At 44.7% G+C, this 23,319-nt stretch overlaps 1 protein-coding gene across 6 annotated transcripts in view; it reads left to right on the top strand.

Moving 5' to 3' along the window:
• The window catches only part of RAPGEF2 (Rap guanine nucleotide exchange factor 2), a 248,001-nt gene that overhangs the window by 92,257 nt on the left and 132,425 nt on the right, over nucleotides 1-23,319 (top strand). For all 6 annotated transcript variants that reach the window (XM_057547436.1, XM_057547439.1, XM_057547437.1 and 3 more), the window contains exon 4: nucleotides 10,870-10,953. In XM_057547436.1, coding sequence (XP_057403419.1) covers nucleotides 10,870-10,953 — 84 coding nt within the window. The remainder of the gene's footprint in view (nucleotides 1-10,869; nucleotides 10,954-23,319) is intronic.

Consider the following 23,319-nt stretch of genomic DNA (forward strand, 5'->3'; position numbering starts at 1 on the left):
CAGACCTGGTGACTCTGCAGCCCTAGCTGTCCCCCACACAGCGGCATTTCCCAGCCTTCTTCACACCTCTGTGGAAAATGGTGCTGTGTTCATGCAGGCGGGAGGACTGCATTTCCCCCTGGGGTGGCCTCCCCACGGGGTGATGGCGGCCCCTGAAACCCGCCAGCACTTCTGCCCACGTTGTGCCGGCTTCCTGACAATTATTATTTATTATTCACTTAAATGGAAGGTAGATTGCAGTGTTTTAAATATATTTGCTTTTTCTTTTTAAAGTCAGTTTAGGCAGTGAATGTGAGCCCTGCCGATCATGCGAAGCCCTGACTTGGATAATCCTAAATTGAATGCATTTAGGAGTTGGCAGCAAGAGTGGACTGTAGTAATTGTTTTGGACTAATTAGAATGAGGTGGCAGCGTTAGTAAGCAGTGAAGAATCTATGGGTATTTGGTAGATCATGATTTCCTACGATCAAAAATTCAGAGACTAAGTGTAGATACCCTCAGTCAGATTCCTAGTATTTGGCCAAGCTTGTGTTGAAGGGTAGTGGGAGGATGTTCCTCTGTGATCCTTGAACAGACTTGTCTCTGCTCTGAGCAGCTGGTGTAAGCACGGTTTTGAAAATTAAAGAACGCTTGTATTTGGGGTGTATATAAATCTGTGATAACTTAATAATACCACCCCTCTTTTTTGGGACCTGTTGTCATTACCTCTTGGGGGGAATGACTTGTCTGTGCTTGAGCCTGGAGAACAACAGTGCAGTAGGAATATCAAAGACTTTCAGAATTTTGTTTTATGACCAAGAGATGAGTATTCATTTTCCTTATTATGTTTGCGTGGAGATTGGTATTCATTTTCCCTATTATGTTTGTGTGCTGGTGACGTCCGAGTCTATGATTCTCCTAATTTCACCAGGTAAATATAGGACTCTTTTGATCCACCTCTGTGCCTCCGTTTTCTTACCTGTAAAGTGGGGACAGTGATGGCAGGGTTCAGTGTCTCCGGCTGGCGTGAGGCTGAGATGTAGGGCTCCGTGTGAAGGAAGCAGAGCAGGGCGCACGTGGTCGGTGCTCGGAAATGTCAGCCGCGGGCGGCGTTCTCACTCCGTTCCCTGTTTTGGTCATTTACATTTTGTCCTCCCAATGTTTTAGCTGCTTTAAACTTTCTTTAGGAAGGAATTATGACAGCAGTGTTCTAATTCCCCTGGTGTTACTGTTTTAACAGTTTTAAGTATGTTTAACAGTTTTAAGTATGGCAAACAGTATGCCCTTTTAAATTATATTGTGATTCAGGAGAGAGTTGTGGTTCTGATAAAGTGGAATTTTTAAAGTGTAGACTTGCCCGTTTAATTAGGTACGGTTAGTTGAGCTGTACACACTGGACAGGAACATCAGGTACTTTCTGCCTTTCTTTCATTTGTTATTTGTTAGATGCTGGGTATTTTGCTAGCTTGGAAATACTAAGTGAGATAATATTCATTTCACCTGAGGGACTTATTTTAGAGAATTTAAGAAAGGAGATAAACAAGTGCGTCCGTTCTCTTTACTTTTTCTTTAATGGCCAGCCATCCTCACCATTTCAGTTTAATACATAGTTACATGTAAAGTGCTAAAAACCTTTGGATCAGAAATGCAACCATTAAAATATATATTTTTTTAAGCGTGCACACACAGCTGCTATAAACACGGGTATCGCTGAACCGCGGGCCCGATTCCCACGCACGGGTCGGACTGGATGCTTTGGTTTCCAGAAGAGTTTTCAGAGCACTTTGTTAAGGGGTTTATCTCCCCTTATTGCAGGAGAGGAAATTGTTCCTTTCTCAGAAGAAGCTGCATTGAGGCTAGTGGAGTCTTTTCAGGCGTTTTCATTGAAATCTGTAACCTCCGAACCTCAGGCCCAGCTGCCCCTCTGCCTGCGCCTACCCGTCTCTTCAGGCCGCGGCTGGGTTTCCCGTTTCCACGGCAGCTGCCCCAGGTGCCCCCTCGCCCTGTCCGCTCCGCGTCGCCCTCCCCCTCCTCCAGTGGCCCACCTGGGCTCAGAGCTGCCTGTGCTCCTGTCCCCTCCCCTCCTGGAGGCAGAGCTGCCCCTCCTCCCCCCGGGTCCTGCCCTGTTTCCCACACACAGGGTGAGTTGCCATGTCTCCCTCCTTAGGAAGCTCTCCTGGGCTTTGGCCCATATCCAGTTACTGTACTGCTTTCTCCTTTCGGATGTGGCCAAGCTTTTATTTATTTTTACATCGTAGTCTTTTTATTTTAATTTTTTAAATTTTTAAAATTTTTATTATTTTTAATTTATTTCTTTAATTTATTTATTTTTGGCTGAGTTGGGTCTTTGTTGGCTGCGCGCGGGTGCTTTCCAGTTGCGGCAAGTGAGGGCTACTCTTCGTTGCAGTGCGTGGGCTTCTCATTGCGGTGGCTTCTCTTGTTGTGGAGCATGGGCTCTAGGTGCCTGGGCTCAGTAGTTGTGGCACGCGGGCTCAGTAGTTGTGGCGCATGGGCTTAGTTGCTCCGCAGCATGTGGGATCTTCCTGGACCAGGGCTTAAACCTGTGTCCCCTGCATTGGCAGGTGGATTCTTAACCACTGTGCCACAAGGGAAGCCCTATATCGTAGTCTTTTAAAAAAATTTTTACAAAAGCACTATCTACTACCTAGGTTGCTTTGCTTTTTTTGTTTATTTTCCCTCAGGAGACAAAATACTTCAAATCTGCCTTCCTTTCTTCCCCAGCAATATGTAACCACTATTTGGAGTGTCCACATTTCCATAAGTTTACTGTGCTTGTGTGTGTGTATAAGGAAAAGGTGAAACCTGAGGTTTTCGTTGACTTGAAGGCATGACACCTCTAAAGACTTAGCCTTTGCACAGACTTGTAGGATAAAGATACTCAGCCCTGAGCTTGGCGTGTTGTGATGTACACGTGTGCTCTATGTAAGTATGGCAGTTCAAATAGGCACGCATGGATACACGCATACTCACAAATAGACTTAAGATTGTTTTACGTACGTATGGCGATACTTTAAGCTTTCTTGCCAATAATGATATTTTTATATTTACTGTTAGTCTTTGAATGAAAATGTTTTACTTTTGTGGTGAGTCAAAGAGTAGTAAAATAAAAACATTAACAAATGTATTTAGTCTGTAAACTCCATCAGGGCAGGGACTGTGTTTAGTTCAGATTTACACGTGCCATGCCCAGCACAGACATTTGCATCTTGTCTGCTCTCTGTTGTTATTTTTTGCGTTTATTTCAAGGGAGATATTCCTTTGCTAGATCAGCAGGAAAAGACCTTCTTTATGGCCTAACTTCTGGGTAAAACAGCCAACTGCAGGTTAGGTGTTCGGTTCTTTGTATCAATTCTCTGTGAAACTACGTAGTGAGTAAAAACCTCTGAACTCCTCCTAACTGTAGGTGTTCACAGTAACATGTAGCTCTCTCCCTGTGCTTTCTGGTCATTGCGGGTCATGGTGCTTGTGAGCTGGTCGTGCCTTTCCCATCGCCCGGGACCTTGGCAGTGGGTGGGCGGATTTGGTGTGAGTTTGGTCCGTCTCTGGATGTCTGAGTTCTGTTTAGCAGTTCGGGTGCCAGTTTTCTGTAGAAGAGGGACAGGTTTGTCGTGCAAATGAAACTGCAGTGTGTAACTGAAAGATGCAGATTTGTGAATTAATTTCATGACCCATTGGTAGTTTTCAGAAGAGTGAATTTTGGCCGCTCTCTTAAATTTGAGAGATTGTCGAGCCCTTGGGTGTAGCCCTCTGCCCTCAGTCTAGCTGAATCATTGATTGATGGATTGCCATAAGTATGTAATCTGCAGTGACTTTTTTTCTTTCATTCAAAAATAAGTTTATTGAGTAACTTCATGACTCCCAAGACATCACCCCCTCATTTCATTTTTAAAATGGATTTTATAAATTTAAGAATGACTGCACAGTGAAGTCTGTAGAATCTTTGGCTTTACTAATTCTTTAGTATTGTTCTTTATATTGTTCCCTCTGCTTGTTAAGTGAATCATCACAGGTAAAAAAATTATGTCCACTTATCCCCCATATTTTCAAAATATGTATTTTTCAAAACAAAAATATTTTCAAAATACTTTAATATATTCAAAATAAAATATTTTCAAAATAAAGCTGAAATAGCCTCAGTATTTCCATCAGTTTTCAGAGTTTTTATTGATGTTACTGATTTATCCTGTTAGTTGGTCTAAGCCCCTATAATTTATTGAGAGAAGGCTAAGAATTTTCTGAAAAACTTAATGTTAAAATGATGCTTTTTTCCTTCAGAGTTTTAAGTGATAAAAGTGAAGTAACTTCCTTACAATTTAGAACTTTCAGGAAATGGAACAAAAAGTTACCCTCTACTTTTAAAATGTGTTGTTTTCCTAAGTGTGGGAATTTGTGATTAAATATTATGAAGCATATAATTTTATAGTACAGTATTGCTATTCTGTACGTCAGAAATGTACGTTTTAACTCTCCGTAGAACTCTTTCTATCATACGTTCTACACTTTATGCCTGAGTACATCCCGCTGGTGCGTGCACTTCACCTTTCTTTTGACCGTGACCTGGTGTTGTCAGGGCCCACACTGGCCGTGTAGCATTAACTTTTCTTGTGAGCTTACTTTGTGCCGTTGGCTGTACAAAAATACATAAGACATGTTCTGTCTTTGAGCTTAAAGCTTAGAGCCCCATCAGAGGAGCAAGAAAAAAAATGATTAAACTTTTTGATATATCCAATAGCAGAAGTGATGTAATGTATTTGTGAAAAAGAGTACAGTTATTGTGTATCTGAAAAGCCATCTGCATCTTGGAAGGTGGCCATTGTTAGGACTTCTGTTTTAAGCCCTGGAACACTTCGTTCATAGGAAATCCGGCTCGGATCCATTGCAGTAGCCGTGAGGGTGGGAAGAGGGCTGGACAGGCTTCTGTCCCAAGGGGCTCGCCACGTCCTACGGAATCAACTGCTGGATTCCCAGGAAAGGGGTAGAGGGTAATTTATTGTCAACAGGTAAAATTATTCCTGCTTTGGTTATCGGCATAACTGTACATCTGAGAGAACAAGTCTGTGCCCGTCAGAGGGGTCTGGTAACAGGGTAGGGGGCCAAGGGCGAGGCCGCGAACTTCAGCAGAGGCTTCGGGGCGGAGCCTGCAGAATGGGATGGGGGGTTGTGCAGAGGGAGAAATTTAGGAGGACTTTCTGTTTTCTGGCTTTATCCTTCCGTTGGATGACGTTGCTGGGACAGCAGATACAGGGAAAGAGACGGGTGCTTTCCTAGCCGTGGTCACGGGTGCCTGGCCCTCTGGGCTCCTTGCGAGCGGTCTCCACTTACTTCGTGGAACTCTGGATGGTCCTCGTTTTATTGCCCATCTGGTTTCTTAGCTCAAGATGGGGAGCCGGTAGGCCCGGGTGGTAGGAATCCCGTTCCCACCTGTCCCAGGTGCCGCCGGCTTCGTTGTTTGGACGTGGCGTGGCGTCTGGGTCGTACCTATCATAGAAGGCAGCCTCCCTTTCTACACGGCCCCGAGCCCTGACGCGTGTCGGCCCGCGCGGCTGCGTGCGCCCCCCTCTCCCCGAGCGGGCGTCCTCTCCACCGTTTCTGGACGTTTCCGCGCGTGTTGCCCGCGCTTGTTCCCGCGCGGTTGCCGCCTCGTGCGTCTCCGGGCCCCGCTGCCGCCGTAGGTGCGGCCCGCGTGCAGCGCCGCAGGGTGCGCTCCGCCCCAGGCCCTTGGGCCCGTGCCGGCGCGGTGCTGCCCCTCCCCGTACCCGCGGCGCCCTCCTTGGGCGCTGACTTCTGCTCCCGGGCTGTTGGTTGTTCTGCGTGGGGACCATTCCTTCAGCTTCTGTTGGTTGACTCGCCCGCGCCCCTGCAGACACACACGCAGAGACGTGGGTTAGGTGTCGGCTTGTGGCCGGCAGGAGTGGGTGTGAGCCCCGCGTGCACTCGGACACGGGTGCCCTTGCCCAGCGCCCCTCCCCCGTCCCTCCCCTCCCGCCCCTCCCCCGCCCCCCCCCCCCCCTTTGCAGCCTTTTGGGCAACTGGGCTCCACCTAAGTTATCAAGTTGTATTAACAACTGAATAAAGTAGCTTTTCCCCAAGTTGCTTTTTTGCCCTCTCATAGCCGCCTTTGCTGACCTAATTCGTGTTCTTGGGGTGTGTGAGCTTGTTATCCTTTCAGCCCCCTTGTCAGCGTGGCCTTGGCCCCTCGTGTTCATTGTCCCCCGTCCGGCTCCGTGGACGGGACGCGCGGCTGCGACTGCAGCCCTTCCGTGGGGCGACACTGCCACCTCGCGCGCCGCCGGGGTACTGCGGAGGGCGTCCTCCCGGCCTCGCCGCGCTTCTCCGGCCCCCGGTGCATTGAAACTCGCGTCCTGGACTTTCAGGCGTTGTAACACCAAATCTGAGCTGGTGTCTATTCAGCTGTGAATGCGCTGGTTAATAAAATGTCTGAGTGCCAGTCGAGCCGTATCCGGTGTGTCTGCTGGGGGCACTGAGTTGCTAGAGCGGTTTAAGAGCTGATGGGAGAAGGCTTCCGAGGTAGATGATGATGGTGTTCTGCTTCGTGTGAGCAAGTCCAGAGCGCCTGGGAACCCAGGAGGGAGGGACCCACTTTATTTGGAAGATACGAGAACGTTTTTCAGAGGAAGTGGTCGTTAACCTGGAATTCAGAGGGCGAGGGATGAGTTTCCTAGGCAGGAGGTTCCCTTTAGGAACGGAAACAGCAGGTTTTTTTCGAAGGCCTCGAGGCACAGGCGGAGGACGGCTGAACGGGGCGCAGTCTGAAGCCCAGGGTCTGCTGGGGTTTCCGAGCAGAGAGGACAGGTGTAGGCTGACCCTTTCAGGGTGGGCTGTGAGGGAGGGAAAGAGAGGAAGAGAAGCAGTGTTTTCTGTCCCTGCTCTGCAAGGTGCGTGATACGTACTGTGTCATTAAATCAGTGACGTTGTGAAGAGGGACTAATTAGCTAGATGTACCTCTTTAACCTTTAGCCTTCTCTCCTCTCCCTGTTACTGGTGATATAAGACTAAAGTTACTTGGAAATGGTCAGTTAGAGTTATTCCAAGATTCAGCTTTTACCATTTCAACAACCCTTGATGGAACTCCTTAGCTCGTAGTTTTAAAACATAAAACAACTATTTGAGAAAAATTAAAATGACATTAGCGAATGAAACTAGTTGTATCGGCAGTCGACAGAGTTGTGGTTTTTTTTTTTTTTTTTCCCCTGCCATTTGTTCCAGTTGGGGCTTGATTTCTAGGCAGTTTTTCTCATGGTTTTTCAACTTGACAAGCCCCCATGCATAAGAATCACCTGGGATGTTTGTTTAGACGGCATCATGATGGGTCTCCCACCCTTGATCAGGTACTGGGGTGTTGGTGGGATGGGCAGAGCCTGGGAACATTATGAATAATAATTATTATTATTATACTAATCAGTCTTCTGTTAGCCAGCTTCATTGCTAGCGTGTCTGCAAGCAAGATCTCGGATTCATTTTGCTTCCCCTCTAAGTGTAGGCAAGTTTGATGCTGTTACTGCTAGGTAATTTCTTTTTTCATCTTTTCTTTTAAAAAACAGTCATCGCTTGGCACCTATAGAGCCCCACAGGTGACAGGTGCCCTGTGAGAAGGGGCGTATTTGCAGACCTTGAAGGGAAGGGTCATGCCTCGTGCTGAAACACTGCCTGCCTGATGCGTAATTATGCATGAGAGGGGGACAGGGTAGCACAGTGGTTTCAGATGAGGTCAGGAGACTTTTCTGGCCGATTAAGACTGAGTAAAACAGATTTTATGGGGCATCTCACAACGAGGAATTTTCAGAACAGAAACCAAACCTGCGTCCTGTGGGGTGTGGGTGTGAAAGGTGAGGGGGTGTGTTTTTCTAGCTTACAGCTGTTTCCAGAGCATCTTTAAAATGAGACTCATTGTTTTCGTATTCTTAGTTCTAATTAGTTTGCTTTTGTAAGACATGAATCTTTAAAAGAGACAAGTCACTAAGAAAGACATCATGACTGTCTTTTTTTTTTTTAAATTTATTTATTTATTCATTTATTTTTGGCTGTGTTGGGTCTTCGTTTCTGTGCGAGGGCTTTCTCTAGTTGTGGCGAGCGGGGGCTACTCTTCATCGTGGTGCGCGGGCCTCTCACTATCATGGCCTCTCCTGTTGCGGAGCACAGGCTCCAGACGCGCAGGCTCAGTAGTTGTGGCTCACGGGCCCAGTTGCTCTGAGGCATGTGGGATCTTCCCAGACCAGGGCTCGAACCCGTGTCCCCTGCATTGGCAGGTGGATTCTTAATCACTCTGCCACCAGGGAAGTCCTAGGTGAATGACTGTTGATTGCAAAAGCTCATGACTAAACACTAGAGAGAAAGGGGTATAAATTATTTTTTGAAGTACTTTGCATTTTCATTTGAGAAATCATTTTACTTTGATGGTTTCATTGGAACTAAAGTCTATTTGACAATATTTTCCTTCATGTTTTCTTGAGGCTTTGCTATTGAGGACTAAGCAGTTGTGAAATTGGTAAAGAATGGGCTTGGGAGGAAACAGTGACTTGCTGCTGATTTGCTCTGGAAGCAGATAGCAATGAAAGTGATTAGGTGATATTGATTAGTGTGTTAAATAACTTAATTATTCAGAATTTTAAATCGAACTTGGTGGTCTTTGGAAACTTTTGGAATCCATGTGCCAAAAGGAAAAAAAGAGTAAAAAGGTTTGGCAGAGGTTGCGGAAGACTGACTTGCAACCCACGTGTGGTTTGCTGGGCTGCAGCTTCCAGGCTGTCCTCGTGGAAGAGATGGGGTAGGCTGTGTGCCTCCTTCTAGTGGTTAGGATGTGGACAGGTGTGGGTTGGGAGCTGCCCCTTAGAGTCTGAGATGGAGGCCACGGGCCGGGGTGAGCGAGCCACACAGAGGGAGAGCCTGGGTCCCCGACACCAGGCTGTCACTACGCGTGTGAGAGAAATGGGCTCCTCCATTGTTCGGCCACTGCTGTGTCGGGCTTTCTGCTTTGTTTTCATAGTAGCTGAGCCTGTATCCTGACTAATAAATTTGATAAACTTGCCTCTATAAAATAAAACAACTTAAGGCATGGCAAAATCACAATAAAGTTCAAACAGAAGCAGCAAACTGGGGAAAAGGTTGTCACAGCTCATGGCTTCAAAATGCTAATTTGTATAAAGTGCTTCTAGATAAGAAAAAGTCTCATGATTTATAGAAAATTGGCTAAAAGTTATGAACTGATTTCACAGAAAAAGAAATAGGTAGGCCTCATGAACATAAGAAAAAAGGTGCTTTTACAATAAAGAAGAAAAATAAAAGTACAGTAAGAGGGCTTCCCTGGTGGCGCAGTGGTTAAGAATCCGCCTGCCAATGCAGGGGACACGGGTTCGAGCCCTGGTCCGGGAAGATCCCACATGCCACGGAGCAACTAAGCCCGTGCTCCACCACTACTGAGCCCGCGAGCCACAACTACTGAAGCCTGCACGCCTAGAGCTCGTGCTCCGCGACAAGAGAAGCCACCGCAATGAGAAGCCCGCGCACCGCAACTAGCGAAAGCCCAGGCGCAGCAAAGAAGACCCAACACAGCCAAAAAAAGTACACTAAAATACAGTTTTCATCGAGCAGATTGGCAAAAACCCCAAAGTGTGATAGACAGCCTCAGGGAAGGAGTACCCCTCAGCCCTCGCTTCAGCTGCACCCCTGGCCTCCCTGCCCAGCTGCCTGGCCTGTGGCCTCCGCACGCATCTCCCTTCCCTTGGCCCAGAATCCTCGTCCCTCGGGAGCCATTGTCTACTCACTTCCTTTGTTCACATCTGCTCTTCTCAACGAGACTTGTCCACCATATGTTTAAAATTATAACACCCCACCCCTATTTTCCTTACCCTGCGGTAACTTATTCCCAGAGAATGGGTTTATAATTTACTAATCTATTATATTTATTGTTTACTATGTGTACAGTCCCACCAGAATACAAGTTCCATGAGGGTAGGGATCTTTGTTGTTTCCTGAAGTATCCTAAGCACCTAGAACAGCCTTCATCCTGAAATTGTTAAACATTTGTTAAAGAAATAGACAGACTCTCCTTGCAAGGCGGTGGGAAGGTGGTGAGCACATAAGGTACTAACTAACCACCGTGACAGTATTTATCGGAGTCACAGTGTCTGTGCCCTTTGACTCAGCAGCTGCAGGTCTAGTTTTCTGGTCAAGGTTACTCCTGTAGATACAAGATTACTCATCACAGTTTTCATTTTCTTTTAAAATAACTGCATACACGAGAAACCACTGGAATGACCAGCAGTAGGGGCTTGCTTAAGTCAAATAAGGCACATGCAACAAGACAGCTGTCCCCTGATGGAAAGATCTCTGCGTTAGCACAGAGGAAAGAGCTCTGTAGTGTATGCCATCTTCTCTGTAAAAAGAAGAGGGTGGAGGGGTAAGAAGGTATGTCCATCCTTGTGTGTGCATGAGGAAGTTCTGAAAGATGCCAGCAAGTGTGGTGGAGAAATGTCGGGGCTTGGGAGACGGGGGAAAGGGTGGGAAAACTCAGGTCCGCTGTTTACCTCTTCGTATTTTTGTTTCATGAAACAAGGGAAAGTATTTTCAGCTCAAAAAAATTAAACTAAAAACTTGGAATGGTAGGTGCTATAGGTCTAAGGAACGTTTAAAACATTTAAGTATACTGATAAATATCTTCAGCTTACTTAGGTGTGAAAAATAATCTTTAATTCCAATAGTTGAAGAATGGTATTTTAGGTGTGTGTTTTATGACATTTCATTGTTCTTCAGGATTCTACGAGTAACGTGGATACTGTGTGCTTTGTATGTTGTTATTTTAATTTTTTTTGTTGGAGATAATCATCTGATTTTATTATCTTCTCTTTTCAGTCCTGATGATATTGGGACCTGCTGGTACATCCTCCTCTCTGGTTCCGTGTTCATCAAGGAATCCATGTTTCTGCCACGAAGCAGGTATTGGATAGACGTTCTGGAGTAGAGTTTCCGTGGAGCTTGAAATCCTTTTGCAGAATGAGTTCTTTTCCCGACTTCCTCTCTCGTCAGATTTCCTGTTCTACTGACACAAAGCAAGGCAGTACCTTGGGGTGTTGGGGTATAAATCTTAAGAAAGGACTCTTCTGTGTTGTAAACACTGATCCAGCCTCTTTAACAAAGGGCAAGGACAAAGGATGTGCTGGTGACGTGTTACGTGGACGTACCAGGCTAGTTGAGGGCTCCTGTGTTCAGAGGGAATGAAAACTGCCTCCGTAACGGGGTCACATACACGTCTAAAGAGAGGCCGAGAGGGTTCCCTGGGCCCACGTGGGACGAGAAACAAACCAGGGACTAGGTCACCCCTGGGGACGTTCTCCCTGGGACTTTGGCTCCTGGGTGCTGACTGTTGATTTATGGCCTGTGTCCCTAAAGCTTGCACCATTTGACGGCCGTGCCCATGTCTTTTCTTCGGATCTTCAGGCCACAGTCTGGGGGGCCGGGCCTGGGGCAGCGGTTACCTAGTTCCAAGCAGCTGTGGCCAGAGAGGGTCAGGGCTCCTCTGCCACTAATGCGCTGCCCCTGTGCGGGTTCCTGAGGGTCCCTGGAACCACTGAGTTTCGGGAGTGATTTTTTCCCCCTCGTTGTGTGTGTTTCACAATTAAGTATGTTTATTTTGACTAAAGATTTTAACTGATTATGTATCTTTATTTAAAATTACTGAATAAATTGACTAAATTTATTAAAGCATAGCAATCTACGCCTCTCCACTCCCCACCTCCTATAACCTAACTCTCTCATAAAAATATTAAGATACGTTCTTGATAAATCATTCTGAATGGGTCAGGGACATGTGAAGAATGTGTTTTAGAAATGTTTGTAAGAAGAGGAAGCGAGACGGGGAGAGGTCATTTGTATCGGCCTGGTGAGGTGCAGGAGGTGCTGGGATGGGCCCAGGGTGGCAGGAAGGAGGCCCGAGGTACCATCTGCGATGGGAGAAGCCTCCGGTGTGGTTCCCAGGCCTCCCCACCCTCCTGCTCCTCCCAGATCAGCTCGGCAGGAATTGTTCTGCTTGGAAAATGGCCCCGTGAGGGAGGGAAGAGCCATTGCCTGTTTGTTTGTTGCTCTTGCAGTAGCACTAGTTACAGGATGGTGGTAGCCCTGGTCGTAGTCGTAAACAGAAGTCGTAGTTGTAGTGGTACTAAAATGATGAGAACAGTAGCTAAGGCTTTGGTAGGTAGTGCTTTCTGTCTGCCAGGCATCATTTGAAAAGCTTTATTTATATATAAATCATTTAATTTCATGACTGTCGTTTGAAGTAGGTATGGTCGTTACCTGCATTTTTTTTTTAAACTTTTAATTTTGAACTAATTTTAGACCTACAGAAAAATTGCAAAAAAATAGTAGAGTTCCCATATACCCCCCTCATCCAGCTTCTCCTAAAATTATAACGTCTTGTGTGACCATAATACAATGAATAAAACCAGGAAATTCACTTTGGTGCAGTACTATTAACTAATCTACAGATCTTGGAACTTCACCGACTTTCCACTAGGCATTCTTTTCTGTTCCAAGATCCTATATAGGATCCCGCCTTGCATTTATTTTTTATTGCTCCTTAGTCTTCTCCAGTCACTGGCAGTTCTTCAGTTTTTCCTTATCTTTCAGGACTTTGATATTTTCGAAGAGTCAGGTGTTTTGTATGATGTTCCTCAATTTGGTTTTGTCTGATGTACTCACATGATTAGAATGAGGTTTTGCATTTTTGGCAAGATGTTACCTGCATTTGGTAACTGAGGAAACTCTGGCAGTGTAGGCTGGTGGGTGGTTGTCCATCCTCGAAATCTGCCCGGGAGGCTTGGTGTGACCCTGTGAATGAGTCCCGTCATTCAGGGACTCTGTTTCCCAGAGGAGTTGAATAGAACACTCTTCCTTCAAACACAGGACCTACTATTTGCTCTCTTTCTGGGGGCTCTGACTCTATTTCCAAACTTGGAGGTGGGTAGAGGCAAGTAATATTTAAGCATAGGCATGTTTTTAAAATTACATATAATTTTAATGTAAAAAGTAATGATAATTACTATATAAATGCTCAAAGGTAAAGGTAAGGAAAACTATCCTCTGAAGTCTGTCATCCAAGGTAATCATCCTTTAATATTCTAGACTTTTCCCATCTAGCCTTACATGTATGTGTTCTACATACTTAAGAGCATACTTTATAAACAATTTAATTTCTTGCTAATTTCAATGAAAGGGTATGTATTCGCTTGACTCATTAATGTCAAAAACTCTTTGTAAAGGCTTACTCGTTATGCATTAGGTTGTCTGTTTAATGTTCAGTTATTTGAACTTTCCACAGTTTGGTTAATAATTGTACAGAGTAAGTTTTTGATACTTTTTATTATAAATAATGGTATAAGGAATGTGATCTGAAGTTTATGCATCTTAGAGAGAACCCAGGTTGGCGACGCCGTGATACAAGGTCTGTTGTACAAATGAAATCTATAGACCGAGGCCCCAGAACGGCACAGGAGCCTGTGGCCGTCTTTCCTGACTACCAGCCATCATCAGCTTCAAGTGACAGCTTGTCCTAACTTGTGGAACGGGAACCCAGTGTTCAGAAGACCGCTGTTCTACAAGAAAGAGGACTTGCAGTTCAGGCCTGTTTGATGAATACATTGGCTTCCACGTCTAATTATTTTCAAAGATGACATGCTTTACTCTTTCTCTGGCTGTCTGTCAAATGCCGGCGAGTCAGGGCTGTAAGGGAGTGAAGAAGGGACGGTGTTTCTGACTGAATGACAAGCCAGCGCTATTTATAGGTTATTTCTTCACGTTGCGCCTGGTGACCTTTGCCGCGTCTGAGTTATTTGTTTCCTTTGGAGATGTTGCCTTAGGGACAGTCCTGAGATTGTTTTCGCAAGAAGGGCCCTCTGCTGGTCCTACCTTAAAGGTTAACATTAGTGAGTCATAGGTATCTTCCTCTCCAGGAAACACTGAGATTTGATTAAAGCGTCATGTGGATGAGGTGTTAGTAGCAGTCTGGTTTTATAAAACAACTAGTTCACAGATGACTGTCTCCATTTACCATGTTTTTCTCATGTTAGCCTGGAAATTGGTTATCCGTATATATAATAAGTAACCTGACCATTCTCTTGAAAGTTTCAACTCATTTTGACGGGTAATTCACCCCGAACAGTTAGTTTTGGATCAAAGCACCTTGGACATTTTCACATTTTTGGCTAATGCTCATGAAATTGCCTTGACATGTGATATCATCCAGTAAGAAGAGTGGTGTACACTGCAGAAAATCTGCCCTTTGGCTTCCAGATTTCATGAGCTGTATTGAATTCCTCAGTTGACATTTAGGCCAGCATTTTATGTTTTTGTTTTTATTTTTAGACAGATAAAGGTGGTTCTGTATTTTGGTTATTCAAGCATGAATATTATTCCTTGATGAGATTTTTAACATCTGTGGAGCTTATGAATCCCTTTGTGACGGTCAGTGACAACCTGTTCACTCTGCCCCACTCCACGCCGTGTCAGTGATAAGATGTTGTTTTATGAGTTTTGTTGTAAACCTATTAGAAGTTTACCGAGTTGTGAAACATGGATATTTGCACAGGTGGCGGTCATGTCACTTATAATGTTGCGTGTAATGGTGTTGTTACAATTCAGTGTCTTTGTATGAGCAGAAAGAGAGTGAGCAAAGGCAGTACAGCAGAGGTTATTCTCATCCTCATTTAGGAAAAGGCCAGAGTGGACACTTGTCATAGATGGACATAGAAATGGTGTAAACGGTACGTGTTTTTCCAAGCCTGTAAGCAAAGCAGTTAGCAGCTGTAGTCCAGGCTGTGTCCTGATGTCTGTGTCCACAGTCGTGGTATGTAGATTGGTGTATTAAGACAGTGACGGGCAGAGGGTAGCAAAGTGTCTTGAAGAAGGCGTCTTCCCCCCAAAGTTTTTCAAAGGCATCATTTGCAGCAGCGTTGGGGCTGGGAATCGATAGAGGAAAATTATCTTAGCTGAAGGTGCAGGTTTAGAAATCGTTTTTAAAAGAACATTTGGTTTTCTGTACACAGTGGGCAGGAAAATATTAATAATGTTTATTGTCCTAATGTGCTCTAAATCAGTGTATTTAAGGAACTGTAATAGAAATTATTATATTCTTAAATCTTCTCACTTTCAAGAGTACCCCCACTCTACAGCGCTGAAGCCTATTTATAGCAAAGTCACAGAATAGTAACTTGGATTAATGTTATTTTTTGGCTGCTGACTTCTTTGAAAGGCTGATAATTCTATGCAATAATTTAGGTAGTAACGATAGGCCCAGACTGTGTTTCTAAACTTTCAACTTGCTGTTTCGGTTGTTTATTAGAGAAGGAAATAGCTTCCCTAATTGGTTTTTTTTTTTTTTTTTTTTGGCTGTACCACACAGCTTGCGGGATCTTAGCTCCCTGACCAGGAATTGAACCCAGGCCCTCGGCAGTGAAAGTGCAGGGTCTTAACCACTGGACCGCCAGGGAATTCCCTTAACTAGGTTGCATATTAACTCATAGAATTAGAATCTTTTTCTACCAATATAGCAATCATTTTTATACTTACTTGCAAAAAAACCGGTACACTAGATGTTTTAGATGTGAAGCATTATTGTTAGACAGACTCTTCTTGAATTTATGTTAGTCACAATCTTGAAAAAAAGAAAAACACTCCTACTAAAACATTGAATCTGATTTTCTCAGTAGAATCAATTTTATCATAGAGGCCTCCAAGGAAGGCCTTTTAATAGAAATGATCGTGCACACCATATTTAATCATAAATAGATAATATTTTTATTGCTCTGACAGTCAAAAACTGTCTCTATTTTTCACATTCAGAGCAATCAGTACGCAGTCTCTTCCCCTTCATATCAATGCAGTACCAGGGTAGGGCCTGTAAGGCTGAAGGAAAAGGTAAGCCCAGACTAGCCGTAAGCCTCGGAACTTGGAAGATGCCAAGAGAAGGTACATAATTAAAGCCAGGAGCCAGAGGGAATGGGGACAGAGGCCTCTACAGAGGGGCGAAGCTTCCAATGCATGGGCCTTAGGGTCTAGGTACCAGGTGTTGTCAGGCGGCAGACCTAGTAGGCAAAGCAGTCTGTACGCTACACGTGGCGTGAGAGATCAGTTCTGTAACTGGCCAAGTGCTGTCCGTGGGAATGGCTGACCATGGAAATGCCATCAAAATGTAGGGTTGTTTCATGGGCCCTTTTCGCGTTTATGGGTTATTCTATCTCATTCTGAAGTAGGTTTGGTAGAGTTCCAATTTTGAGGCATATTTCCGTGTTATTTCCAACTTCGGTTGAAAGTTGCGGGAAGCCCTGCTCTTTGGTCTCTGAGTTCTGGTGTCTGCATGGAAGCAAGGTGGTCTCCTCCCTGCGGGCAGGTCATTTAATACCTGGCTGGGGACACGAGGCCGTCGTATGTGCAACATGAAAAAATCGCCCAGGGGTCATTAAACGGTACGGTGTGAACCGGTGTAGCGAAGGCCACAGCGAAGGCAAAATCCCCTCAAGGACGGGGTATCGTAATGTATGTGGATGGTAGTCGAGGGTGGCTCTTGAGGAAGTGAATTTTGAGTTGGGTTGACGGTTGAGACTGTGGGGCAGTGGTTGGAAAGGAAATCTGCACACAGGAAAGTGACAGCACAGAAGTAGGAGTCAAGGACGCCGGTGCAGAGATGGGCAGGAGCTCAAGTAGGGCCGCGAGAGGAGGACCGTTTGTCTGGAATAGACGTGCGCTTCCGGGCGTGGAGTAGTTGCCAGGCATCAGTGATGGTGCCGTTGACGAGAGTCCAGTTTACAAACCTGCGTCGCGTGGCTGGAAGGCCCAGGGCCGCTGGTCCCTCAGGTGTCTCCGATAACGCTGGCCCAGGTCGGAGAAGGGCGTGCAGCCTCGATTTGCACCGCGGCAGCTGTGTCCACCTGCGGTTAGTGCTTCTCTGCCGCTGATACCAAATACACGCACAATTTAAAAATTAAAATTATGCCATGGTACTCTCGATAATCACATTTTAAATTAGAGCTGGCAGCTACGACGAGGATAAGTGGGGAAACAAGACGTTTAACGAATCAGTTCTGAGAGGCTGAAATACTATTCTCATTTTGACTCACGTGACAAACAATGAGCTACTTGAGATGAAAAATCGCAGGCCTCCTTTCTGCTTGCCAGTGCTACGTGGTAGATTAATTGATTGCTCTGAGAACTTGCTAGTTGTTTTCAGTAGTGAAAGAAGGTGAAACAATGGGAGAATGATTCTGTGTCTCTGTGGTAGGGACTGAAGGCACAATTAAATATTCCTTATTCCACGTAAAGGGCTGTATAGGATTAGAATATCATATTCTTGGAAAGGGCACAAGTTTGTTACGTCATGTGATGCCTTATCGGAGATGGACGATGGCATTTTAAAAACAACTCGCAGGTGAATTATGTCATGGAAGGGCGCCCTTATTGGGCACGTATCCGAAAGGTGTGAAGAGAAGCGGGGATCAGAGTTCTGGAAGTTGTCCATTACAGGTGAGGTTTACCTCCAGGTGTTGGCACAATCCCAGCAATGTCGGCACAGATTAGGCTCAGAGGGAAAGTGTGGTCATGGAAGAGGGGATGGGAAAAACAGAAAGACAAAAGAACAACTGAATCATCTGAAAACTGCCTCGTTGAGTTTTAATGAGGAGATAAAAAAGATAAAAGATACCTTCTCACATGGGGAGATATCAGTAACTTATAACAGGATTAAAGGAGGTATTAATAAGCTTTTCGAGTTTTCTTTATATTTCTTTTCTGTTAGAAGTTTCTCGTATTTCTTGAAAGCATCCTCTCTCCCTCCTTCCCTCCCGTACTTCCAAGAGAAACCGTAAGACTTTGTTCAGTGGTTACTTGGAGTGACCTAAAGCGAGTGGGTTAACAGCAGAGTAAGGGCTAAGAAGAACTACTTATCTCAGCCGTTGTTTTGTATTGTCCATTATCACAGTGTTTTGCAGAAGCAGGTGATTGGACCTGTGATTGACCAGTTAATGAAATAGTTGGTTAGGCACAGAGTCATAGAAATGCACTTCTGTTTTAACTTTTAACTTAAAAATGTTCAATTTGATCTGCACATGGAAACATATATATAGCTGAATGTATAATTGGATTAAAATATACACCTGCATGCATAAAGGGGTGTGTGTGTGTGTGTGTGTGTGTGTGTGTGTGTGTGTGAGTGAGAGAGAGTGTGAGAGCTGGTCCTCTGGGACTTGACTGTTTTCCCTCAATCTTCTACAGTTATTTCCTCCGCATCCAGCCCAGCAGCAGTTAAGCTGACATACCTGTATCAGATCACCAAAGCATTCTACTTCCTAGGTTAAGTAACTACTAAGTTAAACAGAGAGTTATCAAGAGTAAATGGTGGCTGTATTGTTCTTCTAAATATTCATCGGTTAAGTAACTACTAAGTTAAACAGAGAGTTATCAAGAGTAAATGGTGGCTGTATTGTTCTTCTAAATATTCATCTGTTACGCCTCATCCCTAGGAGGGATAGTGTCCTAGCACCTTCATGTCTTAGGGGAATGTTTGCCACAAGGGCGATCAGTAGTGGTGAGCAAAGTGACCGGAGCTGATTTCCAGGATCAGACCTCACCCTCGGCTACACCCTCGGCTACTCGTTGTCTCTTGGAGGGCGCTTGATGCTTAGTTAGTACCAAGGCGCCCTTCTGTCCTGACCTCTGTCCTGAGTAGCTCCCCTGCTGGTGTTGATGTGCGTCTCCCTCTGTGTTACTCGGCCGCCGTGCGAGTGTAATCGAGCCTCCACGTGCCTGCCTGGACGGTGGTGCTGACACACGGAGGTGCTGCTGTGCGCCCCCAGAGCCAGGGGACGGTGGTGGTGTGGGCAGAAGGGCACGGGCGGTCTGCTTGTCTGCTGCTTCGCGGAGCATAGGTAGGGTGAGACCGGAGACGTGACCTTGGGTTTAACAACCTGCAGGTCACAGGTGGCCCGAGTGAGCCCGTCTCAGTCAAGTGGTGGGGCTCGTTGTGCAGATGAGCACTGGAGAAAGAGAAGTTTCATCATTTCCAGAAATTTCACCGTAAAGAGGGGCGGGGAAGCGGGGCGGTGGCTGGAGGTCCAGGGGGACTTGTCTCTTCAGAAGAGGCCAGAGCGTGTTTGTGGGTGGATGGGAGTGACCCAGCAGAGAGGGCTTTGTACAGGAAGGAGGGGGGCTGCTGCGGGAGTGGGTGAAGCCCACGACGGGGCAGGTGTTGGCTTTGGAAAGAGTGCGAGCGCCGCCCCCTTTTATGTGCTCTCGATCAGAGCCACAGATCCATGGGTGGGTGTGGGAGCCCCGTGGTGGGCGCCGAGGGGTTTTGACAGACAGGGAGGAGGTGACACAGAGGGAGTGTTGAGTGCCCACTTACTACCAGTGGTCACTGGCATGTGGTCATCTATGCCCTGCCCACTCCCCAGCAGGTGTTTGGGGGCAGGCGTGGAGCAGGAGGTGTGGGTACTGCTGGCTTTGTGCTTTGCCAGGAGCGCAGTAACGGGGCCAGGGGAGCAGGGCTTACGGGCGCGCCCAGGCCCTGGGACTGAGGATACGTGTCTGGAATGCTGCTTCTGTCTCTGATGGCTTCATCGACAGCTTGTCACCTACTCTAGAAATTTCTTTGAGTCTCAGTTCTGGCCTCTCTTTTCTCTCCTGACAATTGCTTTTTGTTTTTTTTGTTTTCTTTTAGCAAGTAACCCTTCAGAGTTAGGAATGACCGTACCTGTCAAGTCACCTGCCTCGGTCACCACCGCCAGGGTGTTTGTTAAGTTGTCACCTGCTCTGTCAGAGCACCTCCCCACCTGCCCTCAGGACTGCTTCCGTATGAAGCCATATCATCGTTTAAAAGCTCAGACTTTGTGCTTGTTGATCCCTTGCTTAAGGAGCTTAAGTGACATTCAGCCACCAAACAGATAAAACCCAGCCTCTGCAGCGAGATGTGCAGGGCCGCTCAGGACGTCTTCAGGCCCACGTTGCCGTGCCGCTCCCTCTGCTGGGACGGCCACCTCACCCCTCCTCCCCTGTGAAAAGCACATGCTTTCTCAGCTGTGAGAGTCTTTAAAGGCCTGGGCTGTATTGTCCATCTTTGCTTCCCCGGTGCCTAGCACAGAGCAGGCATTCAGTAAGTATTCGTTGACTCGTACTGGTTCAGGATTATATTTTTAACGTGCTCTTTAAAAAAATCACTTTAAAAAGGAGCTTAGCAATACTATGCTAAGCTAATTAATCCCTTTTAGAAATCACTTGTAATAAGCTATGGTTTATTGGAAGTCAGGTTAGTATAGAGGAGAAGAGTTGGGAGGGAACGGGGCTGCAGTGTGTCGGAAGAACGGGTCCAGGGAGCACGGGGGGGAGGCACCGCGTCATCCGTGCAGGGCGTGGGAGAGGGGAAAGGGCAGACGGCATCTTACTGGGTATCGTTCGTTCGCCGTCTGTGTTAATTACAGTGAAATTATTAATATTGGTTGCATAAAACAATTGCATAAGCATAGCAGGAGCTACTTTTTCTCTCCCGTAAGAGAACCCTGAAGGTCCACGGCCAGGACAGCCCTAGGTCCCCATCCTTCTTCTCGGCTCATAGCTTCCACTCAGCGTCCACTCAGGGCACAAGCTGGCTGCCAAGCTCCAGCCATCACGTCTGCAGTGGGAGCTAGAAGCAGGGGAAAGGCAGACGACCAAAAAAGTTAACTTCCATCCTTGAAACAACATTTCTCTTCACATTCACATTGTCCAGGTGTGGTCATATGGCCGCTTCTGGCCGCCCAGGAGCCTGAGGCATGTAGTCTTTTATTCCGATATGAATTATGCTCCTGAAAATAATAACATAAAAATATCCTTCTAAGGAGAAAGAGGAGAATGGATATTGGAACAGGCAGCCAGCAGCCTCTTTAGTTTCCCTCACGCTCTCTTATTTTGTCAATTACCTTTCTTTACTAGACCTGTCTATTCCTCAGCCCTTTGCCTTGCTCCTTCAGCTGTTTTACATCATCTATAACTTCCACTTGTTCTACCTGAGGTTGACTCAAGTCCAAGTATTCCCAGGACACACACACACACACACATAAGGTAAACATATATATTAAAGATTTTAAGGAAGCGCTGGGAAGGAGCTCCAAATAAGGCAAATACATCTTGGAACAAATGTGAGCTTGGTTTGAGTAGAGTTGATGCTATCGAAGGGAGAGTTTAGTTGCACTTGATGTAAATACATGCTGTGTTAAATTTGCGATAAGGTAGATGTATAAATGAAAGGAATAGGGTAACATATGTTAAAAGATACAGTGGGATATACTAAAACGTTCCCCCTTTGGGTATCAGCTATGCTTTCTGCCCCAGTACACAGCGTCTTCACCTTGGAAAGCTAACGTGACTTTAGCATCATTTAGACCATACTCTGACGTGATACCCCATCCTCAGAGCGGTACTGTTCTCCAGAGAGGGAGCTCGGTGGCTGGGTCCAGTTGGGAATTTGGTTGCTATAACTACAGCTTCGCAGGTGAGCGGTACATGTAAGTCAGGCCTCCGTGGTCCTTGGACTGCTGGCGTTGGTGGTGTCCTAACAAAGTAAGTAGCCTTCAAAGGAAGATCTCTGATGTGTTTGTGTGTAGAGATGATGCGGTATCACAGGTCACCTAATGCTTGAAGTCTTCAGTCAGGAAGTTAGTCATCTGTGGTCCTCGTATAACTGAGTGTGTGATTTCATCCTAGAAGTCCGTATTTGCAGTGATGTTTGGATTTCTCTTGCAAAAGTAAATATTACATTTCATAAAGGTTTTCAAGTCTGACATGCATGCGTCAGTGAAATACAGTATTGTTTTTCTCTGTAAAATGTTGGAATTGTTTGTCTTCTGCTAAGCATAAAGGAACTCCCAACCCTTGTGTGTGCACACTTATTTTGGGGAAGGGTTGGTTTGGAGGGGTGTGTGAATTACTGTTTCACCTGTATGAATTCAACGTGTCTTAAAATACATAGCAACTAAATTGGGTTTTGTTTAAAGAAATATACTTTCAGTATTGGGGACACTGACAGAAAATGACGAGAGTAAGGCTGGCGCTAAGAGAGAGATTCATAGAAGAAGCAAATTATACTTGGTAAAACTGGAATGTCTATTAAAATAAAATTTCCAATTAACCGTAGTTCAGGGACCCTCTATTTTATTTTACATTGACTGTAAAATTACATATATAATATATAGGTACATGTTATATATAATAGACACCACCAGTCATATATTTGAATGTTAAAGAAAATGAATTTATTCTGTACTATGAACCCCACTTTATTTTTTAGATGTACTAAAAATTCTTTAAAAGTACTACAAGAATTAAATAGTTTAAGTAAAGTGAAATAATAGCTTAGACGTGTATATCACTGCCTTTTTTATGTTAGAATTTAATTAAATATAATGTGGGTTTAAAAGCCACCAACTTAATGTTTACTACTGATTAGAATATTGAACTGTAAGTTCAAAATATTAAAAAAATTTATTTCCTTAGATATTTCTTATTTTTGCCACACATTTATGGCTTTATAGGTGTTGGATATTTTTGCAGTTAAATATAAAATATAATTTCTGGTATTGAATGTTCATGTGTTATATAGATCTACATAAACATCAAATAACTGGATTTTTTTAGTTCTGCTTTTAAAAGTTTTTTTTGAGTCAGACATTTAAGGATAATTTTTACATTATCTTTTACGGATGACTCACTTTACATTTTATAGCTGTAAACTGCTTAGTGTGTCAGTTTCATTAAGATAACTTTGTTATTTCTTAAACATTTTCAGATAATTTTTTAAATTAGGGCAATGGCCAAAATCTGTCCAACACTTTCCTGTATTTTATTTTTATTATTATTTTTTGGTTCATTAGGGTGCAGTTAGAAAACCACCATTAAGTGTTCATACTTAATTCAGTTTTACAAATAGGAAAACTATCTTCTTTCATCAGTCTAAATCATATCCAGAATGTATATAAGTATGTATATATGTATATCAGAGGTTTTCTGCTGCCATGGTAGTTTATATAGTCTATAATAAAAATAATTCTTATTCAGAATTTTGAGACCATTTCAGTTTACCACTTTGTCACCTCATCTTGGATTTTAACTAATACATAATTTTGGAAACAGAGAATGAATAGGGTCTTCAAGGTTTTATAATCATTATCCTATTTAAGTGAACTTTAAAAAGAATTGAGGTAATATTGACATATATTAAGTAAACTTTTGTATGTTAATTTTGTATATAGTTAATTTATATAGTTATATGTAGTTTATAGTATATATAGT

Source organism: Balaenoptera acutorostrata, chromosome 5, assembly GCF_949987535.1.
Source record: "Balaenoptera acutorostrata chromosome 5, mBalAcu1.1, whole genome shotgun sequence".
NCBI classification, from domain to species: domain Eukaryota; kingdom Metazoa; phylum Chordata; class Mammalia; order Artiodactyla; family Balaenopteridae; genus Balaenoptera; species Balaenoptera acutorostrata.